The sequence below is a fragment of the Sinocyclocheilus anshuiensis genome, unplaced genomic scaffold, assembly GCF_001515605.1.
Source record: "Sinocyclocheilus anshuiensis isolate Anshui unplaced genomic scaffold, SAMN03320099.WGS_v1.1 scaffold1148, whole genome shotgun sequence".
In the NCBI taxonomy this organism is placed as follows: Eukaryota; Metazoa; Chordata; class Actinopteri; order Cypriniformes; family Cyprinidae; genus Sinocyclocheilus; species Sinocyclocheilus anshuiensis.
The window spans coordinates 729072-738687 of record NW_015548259.1 but is presented as its reverse complement, the minus strand read 5'-3'; the positions used below and the strand labels follow the sequence as shown (position 1 = coordinate 738687).

The 9616-nt window shown below is 38.6% G+C and overlaps 1 protein-coding gene across 1 annotated transcript in view; it reads right to left on the bottom strand.

The window, feature by feature from the left end:
- Positions 1–6116: 6116 nt before the first annotated feature.
- The window catches only part of LOC107655501 (gap junction alpha-5 protein-like), a 10004-nt gene continuing 6504 nt past the window's right edge, over positions 6117–9616 (bottom strand). The window contains exon 2 of the mRNA XM_016442988.1: positions 6117–7429. Coding sequence (XP_016298474.1) covers positions 6209–7414 — 1206 coding nt within the window. The 5' untranslated portion in view covers positions 7415–7429 and the 3' untranslated portion in view covers positions 6117–6208. The remainder of the gene's footprint in view (positions 7430–9616) is intronic.

The following is a 9616-nucleotide window of genomic DNA, read 5'->3' as shown; positions in this document are numbered from 1 at the left end:
TCGAATCCGCCGGCCGCGCCGTTCTCAAGCCCGCCCGCCTCCGCTCACTCTAGCCGCCGGCCTCCGCTTACTCTAGCCCGCCGTGTGTTTCGTTGTGAAAACTAAACTACTTTGTTTGGTCTTTCAAAAGGTTTTAATGTTTTTGTCTAGTCGCTCAGGCCGGACAGGGCATCATCACAGTATGTTAAGGGGCGTAACATTTCCTTCACACGCTTGAGGTATTCGGCCAATCACAACGCACTGGATAGCTGGCCAATCAGAGCACACCTCGCTTTTCAGACCGATGAGCTTTGTAAAAATCGACGCGTTTCAGAAAGGCTGGGCATAGAGGAGAAACAATAATGTACAGTATGTGGAAAATAATGTGTTTTTTGAAGCTTAAACCGCATAAACACAGTTCATTACACCAAATACACAAAATAATGTTCTTTTTAGCAACATCATATGACCCCTTTAAGTGCATTTTACTTAAAACAAGAAAAATAATATGAATGCAAATGGAAACAAGATTATTTTTCTTACCCCATTGGCAGATAATTTGCAAAATAAATTAAAAAATACACATAAAAGACTAAATACCTTATGTCATTTTTCGTATGAAAATGCATATTAATTAAGTAATTAATTAAATATTAATTAAGAATATTTAGATATTTTGACTGGAAACAACAAGACAAAAATATTAAGTAAGAAAAGCATTTTTTGCAGTCCAGGTACATTCATTGCATATATTTTCATCATGCAGACACTCTGAAAGTGACAAAAACGGCATGTCCTCTTATACTGAATCCTGTAGATGAGGAGGCTACATTAATTCGTAGGGAGCTACATTTACATCGGGAGAGGATTATTTAGATTTTTCTTTTTTGCCATATCCGCATGCATATTTATTTGAGAGGTACCATTTTTAAATGGTAGTTTTCTATATATATATTTTGAATACTGAAAAGTAGATTACCCAACTTATGTTGTTAAAGGGGTCATATGATGCTTTTTTAAAGATCATTCAGCCTACACCTTTTTCGGTAATTATGTTTATTTATTTATTTTGTGAAAAGTTGTCTGTGAGGACCGAAATAAAATGATTGATTGATTGATTGATGATATAACATCAGAGTTGCATAGCACATTAGTATGCATTAGTATGCAGAGCGGTAAGGAAAGTGTATCTTGCTCTCACGCTCTTTCTTATAATATTTGTGTAGTTTTCTGAGCACAAACCCATCGAAAATGAAGCTGATTACTGTATGGAATGGAAGGATGCCAGATGGAAGGGTAGTTCGAGATATATTCCGTAACCACCAACTGTTGAATTTTAATATTGTTCCAATACTTGGTAGGCTATTGTGGCCATCTCCTCTTCATCTGTTCTTCATTATTTTGCGAACCTTTTTGCTGTTGGCTGAGTAGAAGTCAAATGTTAATTTCATTACTCTTATTAAGAAATGCAACAGTTTGGATTAGAGGACATTTAATTGTGAAAAGAGCATTAGACTATGTGGAAAAAGCTGAATGATATTTATTTAATATGTCAAATGCTTGTAAAGTCATGTAGCCTACACTCATGAACCTTTTATGCTTAAAGCTTTACCTTGATTGAATTGTTTTTATACTTCATGTTTAGCTGCATTGTTTTTTTTTCTTTCTTTTTTTCTTTTGCCTGCAGGATTAGGATACCATGAAAATTTACCATTCTGCCACTTTTTACCTTTGATATTATAGCCTAACAGTGATTAAGAATTAAAGTTACATATTGACTTGGAAGTATGCGGACGTCTTTTTGCCGTGGCGCTGTTGCCATGGTGAATCACAATTTCGGAGCTCCATTGATCATGGCTTTTCATAGTCGTGGTGCACGCGCTAAACAGGGTCAACCTACTCAGAGTCGACTGAACTAACTCATTTCAGCTGTTCTGAACCCGAAAACTCAGAGTTTCCCATCTCAGGGTAAATCAACTCAGAGTTCAAGTTTCAACTCAGAGTTGGTTGAACCTCCTTATTGAAACGGGCCCCAGACGTTTTGTGAATTTTAATACCAAGCAGTAATGTAAAACCTAGTAAAGCATGTTTAGTCAGTCTAACAGTTTAAACAGGTTGAGTTCTCTAAATAGTTAACATAAGATACATTAAGTAAAAAAAAACATACTTTAAGACCATCCTTGTAGCGAATCCCTTTACGCATTGAGCCAAATCCTCCTTCCCCCAGCCTGCCACCAAATTTGTACCGCCAACAAATGTGATCTGTTAGAAGAGAAGTAGGCCTAAATGTTGATTACATTAAATGCTATTTTTATTTGTTTTGTAATTAAAATTCCTTTGACACACTGGAAAACTATTTAAGTGAACTGCAACAAAGCTAAATGGTAATTAAAATGATGGAAAACGTAAATGTTACAGCTGTTTTGGGTTATGACGGTAAACTTACCCTTGTCCAGCTCTACTGTTGGAGTCAGTGACTACATCTACTTTGTGACGCACTGCAGAGGGAGTGCCCCCATCTACTTTGGGACGCACTGCACAGGCAATGGCCCCATCTACTGTGGGACACACTTCATAGGCATTGCCCCCATCTATTTTGGTACGCACTGCACAGGCAATGCCACCATCTGCTTTGGGACGCACTGCTCAGGCAATGCCACCATCTACTTTGGGACGCACTGCTCAGGCAATGCCACCATCTGCTTTGGGACGCCCTGCGGAGGCAATGTCCTCATCTACTTTGTGCAGCGCTGCACAGGCAATGTCCCTATCTGCTGCTGCACTCATGACAGAGTCAATTCCTTGGGACTCCACAGGAATTGTCTATATCTACTTTGAGACTCACTGCACAGGCAACATCCCAATCTGCTTTGAGACTCACAGTAGAGTTAATGTCCTCATCTACTGTGAGACTCACTGCAGAGTCAATACCCTCATTTGCTAAGGGACCCACTGCACAGACAATGCCATTATGTGCTGTGGAGTTCACTGCAGAGTCAAAGTTGCCATCTGCTGACAAACGTATTGGAGAGTCAGTGTTGTCACCTGCTGATGAACCCGCTGGCGTGTCGAGGACTTCAGGTTGGAGGACTTCTTGCACCTCTGGAAGACCTAAAATGCAGATAAAAACTAATATTATGATGAATAGAACCCATATTTGAAGGTTTCTTCATTTAGCACGTTTTACTTGGTATCTTGAAAAACACAATCATTTCCTTAGTAGCCCCATGATTGCACAGCTGTACCTATAACACTGTTGTACAGTTAACACTGTACTTTGCTATCCGACTACTTCAAACCTAAAAAATTAGCAAGTGAGATTTGAGTCTTTTTTATAATCTCACACGTGCGTCACATAATTCTATTTGTGACGTCACCGGGGCTTATGCATAAGTGAAAACAAAACATTTTTAAAACAACAAAATTAACGTCTTTTGTGGTCCTTCGGAATGATAACAATTATATATTTAGTTCTAGGTGAGTGAAGTGCCATTCGCATCTAGGCCGTAGAGAGGCAAGAATGATATTGCACAACTTTTCAACAGTAATATGGAAAAGCAAAATAAAAAAAGGTCGTAAAACGAGCAGGCTTGTAAAAGAGTTGTTATATTTAAAAAAAAAAATTCAAAAACAATTAAGCGATACAGAGGGGAAAATCAAACAGCCGTGGTCGAATATTTTGTTAGAATTGAATACACGAGAAAGAAAATATTCTTTAATGAATTTATCTCATTATAATGGTCGGCTGATGGCGCTAAACGCACATGATCATTATCATCGTCTTAAAAAGGTTCTTGAACAGGACCGTTAAAGATATTAAAAATAAATACAGTATACTTACAGAATTACATACAATAATGTAGGCTACACTTATCGATTTGTTTATTCTTGATGTGAGTTTTTAATGATTTATGGTTAGTTTAATTATTTAACGCAAATAGGTTAACCATTCTCATCTCTTCTGGGAATGCACACACACAGTTTTGTTCTGTAAGAATTTCTCTTTGCACGTGCATTTCCATCACAGAGTTTTTCTTTATTATACAAGTGTTTTATTTGGTCATCACAATTTTGACAAAGTTAAGGACCAATATTACTTTATATTTTTCTAGCAAATGATTTTTTTTTTACACTAATGTATATGTCAGGGTGCTGAGGCCAATTTGTTTTTTTTGTTTTTGTAAGGAACTTAAATCGTGCCTGGACACTCCAAAGCCCTTAAAACTGTCTCACTGTGTCATTTTTATGATATTTTCTTGATTTTGTAACCTGTAATTGAATTTTCAATTGTACTTACTTTGGAACTGGTTTTGTAGGCTATAACCTTAGTTATAATATAATAATAATAATAATAATAATAATAATAAATAGGTTAACCAGGGGAAATCAAATGTATAGGCTTTTGCATTAATATAATATCACTATAAATCATTGCATTAATATAACATCAGTTAAACTACAAAGCTGGCATGGAGGTATAGGCCAAATTTCAAACTGTTACTGTTATTTATTTTTAAAGTAAGCTAAGTGCACTAGGATAAAAGTAGCCTATGTGACAGTTGTTACAGCTCCAGCTTTATTTTGTTCACTCCTTGTTGATATATTGCAACTTCCATGCACTATTAGAGAATCAGCGAACAAGTGAGCGATTTCTGGCACAGCAACAGTCGACAGCAAGAGTGCTGCAGTTGACCCCGACTTTAGGGCTATTCAGAGTCGAGGAATCGACTCTTTTCGACCTATTAGTAAACAACCTATTAGGTGACGGTGTGAGAGCTACCACTCATTAAAGATCCACTACATTATACGTTGTAATGTAGCATATGAATGTGTAATAATCCTGGCTTGTAATTTTATAACGTGCAGAAAAAATAAAAACTCTATCACGCATGTTTTATTACTGCTGGGATATTTTTATTGTGTGCTGTAAACAGATCAGAGGAAATGGGACACCATGTGACCGCAGTCAAATGTGAGAAATGAAGTGAATACCTAATGCAAGATTAAATATTACATATAAATAAATCGAGATGACTACATCAAAAGACTAAACAACGTTTTGAAAGGTAACACAGTGACAGTAAATCATTTTCCTGAATACTGGAACACTCTGACTGATAATTTCATTGACATTTTATGAGATTAGCTGACAATGGAATAATTCACATGACATACATATTGCAGACATCAGTGAAAGTGCTTTGATAAATACAAACCCTGCTTTCCATTAATAAAAATTATTGTTTTCAGACTATTAATGCAATCGTGCATGTTATATCAAAAGATAAATATTTTATTAAGCTGTTTGCTCTTGCCATCTTTTCTTTTTGATCTACTCTTTTCAAGGCACTTTCAATAGGCACACTTTTTTTTTTTTTGCCTTAATGCCAAAATGCCAAAATTTATTTGAGAGTTCCTCTGTTTTGATATCTCATTTAAGTATAGCCTCACTTCTGTAACCAATAACTCTTCTGTCTTAATAATTCACACATATTTGCATTCCTGGTAAGTTGATCATAAAATAAGGAATATCTCAAGTCACCTCATAGAATTTAATGTTATTTATTTCACATAAAATTTTCTGTAGTCATTTATTGCTAATAAATTTAATAAATCTTAGTAAAATCATCACACATAATGCATGATATGTTTTTTTTCTTTTTATTTATTTATTTACAATTATTTCTTTTTGCAATGATCTTTATTAAGATATGTTTGAGTGCTTTATTGCTTTTTGGTTCAAATAAAGTGTTTGATTGGAGTGTTTTGAATTACAGAACACAAAAACCTAAATCAAAACAATTTTTCTTAAAATATGAACCTTATCCGTGTGCAAAACTATCCAGTACTATCTTGTAAATGCCACAAAGTTATTTCAGTAGTCCTTTCATCTTCCATTCATCCATCCATTCATCTAAATATATCAACACCCTTTTATTCAGGATTATCTAATCCACCCTATAAAAATATACATGCACTTACAACAGTTTCAATGAAACCAGATTGATACAGATTCACTCTGTCTTACGCACTCCCATTATCCTCTGATTCATGGTATTATTTAAGCCTTTCTTATCCCAAAGAAATGAAATATTCCATCTCATAGTACCAACACACAAGTATACTCATACACTCACAAGCATGCACACCCCTCACAGCCATATCTCATATCTTAAGGCTAGTTCACACTCCCAGCTTCTTTTCCTCCGGGGTGGTCCTTTAATCCAAACTACACGGCCAGATCACCTGGTCTGTCTCGGTTACTACTAGTACCACTGGTCTTGCTAAGCCGGCGCTTGTCTCTGAAGTAGCCTGGTTGGGGGGATGGCGTGGAGGGGGCGCTGGGTGTCATCTCACCCGGGACTCGAGTCTCAGGACTCTCGTAGCTCATCTGCAGGAAGTCCACGGCCGGCTCCAGATCATCGTGGCTGTGGTTATGCCGCTCAGTGGCCATGTTGACGGAGTTCTGCTGGTGGGCCAGGCGGTTGGTGAAGGGCTGGCAGGTTTGGTGGATATGATGAAGATGGTGGTGATGCAGATGCGGGGGTGATGTTGGACCTTGGCTTGACGCTAGGCACTGGTTGAGATCTGGGGGTGGGGTGCAGGTTTGGGAGGGATGTGGCTGTGCTGTTTCACGCAGTTCCATTGGAATACTCGTCTGGCCAGGCTGGGCTACAGAAACAACTTTAACGGTTTTGCTTTTGACATCACTGGCATTTTTGTCAGCGTATTTTCGAAGGCGTTGCTTGCACTGTTTCCATCCAAGGTGGTACAGTTCTAACACACTGAGGAGCAGTGAAACAGCTGCCACTGCCAGCATAAACACAATGAAGACATTTTTCTCAGTTGGACGGGACATGTAACAATTCACACGGTTGGGACAAGGTGACATGTTACAAGGATACAGAGCATTCAGGAAGATTCCATACAACATGTACTGGATAACAATGAAGGTCACTTCCATGACCAAGCGGATCACAATACTCAGGACGTATGTCTGCAGCAGCGCCCCCTTTAGGCGGATATTTGTCTTTGGATATTTGAATTTCTCTTTCTGTTCCAAATACTCCTGCTCTCCTTTGCCCTCATCACCCTTCTCCTCCTGCTCCTTCCGTTTCCGCTTCTCCTCCATGCGGACAGTGTGCATGGCATGGCCCATGTAGATGAGCGATGGTGTTGATACGAAGACGATCTGCAGCACCCAGTAGCGGATATGGGCAATGGGGAAAGCTCGGTCATAACAGACGTTGGTGCAACCGGGTTGTAGTGTGTCACACATGAAGTCGGACTGCTCGTCGCCCCACGATGACTCCGCCGCCGTGCCCAGCACCAGGATACGGAAGATGAACAGCACGGTCAACCACACCTTCCCCACTATTGTGGAGTGCTCCTGCACCTCCTCCAGAAAATTACCCAAGAGACTCCAGTCCCCCATCACTCCACGCCAACACTATTGATGCAGAGAGAGAAAAAAGAAAAAAAGAGATTGGCATTGAGATAATTTTTCAATACCAATGAAATGCATACCACTGAAAAATAGCAACGCAAATACCAATGAAAAAAGTTTTGTGAAAAACTGTTTATTCCCTCTAGGAAATGTATTTATTTATTTTTCTTCATTAAAAAAGGTTTATACATGGTTATATTGTTCATATATTTGTTATTCAATAAATTAAAAAAAAGTCTCTACATAACCAATCACGTGAGAGGTAACCATCCAAGCCAATCAGCTTTTAGAATAATTGTAGCGCGTCATCAAGCCAGCTTGTCTAATATCTATGCTGCGTCCCAATTCGCATACTATCCGTCCTAAATAGTATTCGAAAATAGAATTAGTATGTCCCAAATCATAGTATGTTTAAAAAAGTATGCCAAAGGTTCCCGGATGGTCTACTACTTCTGGTTAGAATTCGAAGTGCAGATCGATGCACACTCTAATGGCTAATATTGCCCACAACACATTGCGCGGTGGACGAGGATTCAATAAGAACTACAAACACGTTTAAATGCATCATGCAAACACATGAGCAGAGTTCTTGGCATGTTAGACCCACGACTAGCAGATCAACGTACCTCTTAATTTCTCTCCAATACGGTAGGAAATCAAATTAAACGAAATGTGGATGATGTTAACTGTGATAAGATGATTGACAGGGCAGTTTAAACAGTGACAGAATGCACGTAACTAAGCAACAGAGCGTCCGTTAAAGAAGCAGCTATGACGAAGTAGTATGTCCCAAAGTTTGCCTACTATTCTTCTACATACTCAAAAGTATGTACTTTTTCTTCACAAAAAGAGTACATACTTTTAGGGCATAGTATACGTAGGCGAATTGGGACGCAGCATATGTCTGTAGATGGCGCTGCTCTGTTGGTTTACGAAAGTGGTTCTCAAACCTCTCCATGAAGTACCCCCAGCACTGGTATGAGCACACAGTGAGTGCGCTGTGAGGTTACACTTTTAGCTCACTGTGACACACACATTGTGACCACACCATGAGAATCATGTGAGCTCATGGTGACATCATTGTGAGATCAAATTGTTGACTGGGTTGACTGGAGAGAATACAATATGGCAGGGGTGTCCTGGAGGACTACTGTCCTCTTCAGAGTTTAGCTCCAACCCTAATTAAACACACCTGAACCAGCTAATCAAGGTTTTACTAGGCATACAAAAACTTCCAGGCAGGTGTGTTGAGGCAAGTTGGAGCTAAACTCTGCAGGACACCGGCCCTCCAGGACCAAGTTTGGACACCCCTGCAATACGGCAATCAAGATTTTTTTTAATATATCAAAGGGATTTCATTTGTGTACGTGTGCATCAGTAAGTAGATCAAAATAATGCAATAATGCAATGCAAAGGTGATTTTTAGTGGATGTAAGTGAAATCAGTTCACCTCATGTTTACATAGGTGACCTATAGCAGAGTAACCCGAGCTCTGGGTTATGATCCATGCACTAAAGTTTGACAAAAAAGTGTCCGAATGCTTTTTTGTCTTTCTTTTGAATGATATTGTTATCTATTGTTTTATCATTTAAAACTAATTTAAAAACTTGTTTTTGTGAAAAATGTGCTTGTGCTGTCAAATACAAAGACACTGAATCTGAAAAGACTGACAGTGTTCTTGTGATCCACTTAACTTTTTCAGAGGATTCACATGCTGTGTGGCATGATACTGTATATTGTATATTTACAGTAGGGCCTGAGAGGGGAGCACTATGAACTTAAACACAGGCGTGACTGTTCTAATTTTAGTCTGGCCTGCTCCATTTTTTTGGGGTAGGATAGGAACAGTGGTCTTGGCAGGGTAGATCAGGGCAATGTGATGCCAAGGGCCCTGAGAACCGCCGCTCTGAATGACCCTGTCCAGGACTACATAAGGTTATCATTTTACCACATTACAGCCGTCTCCCAACTACATCACGTGTACCAGCGTGAGTGATGAAGCTATTAGGATGCTGCATGGACTAACTGAACTTATCAACATAGAGACAAATCAAATGGGGTCAGTGTTCCAAGTTCAGACCAATATGGCAGGCTGAGAAAGCAGACCAGTTTTTTTAATATAAAATTAATTTTTAATATTTAAAATCTGTAAAAACTTGTATCTTTATTTTCTGTATTATATATATATAT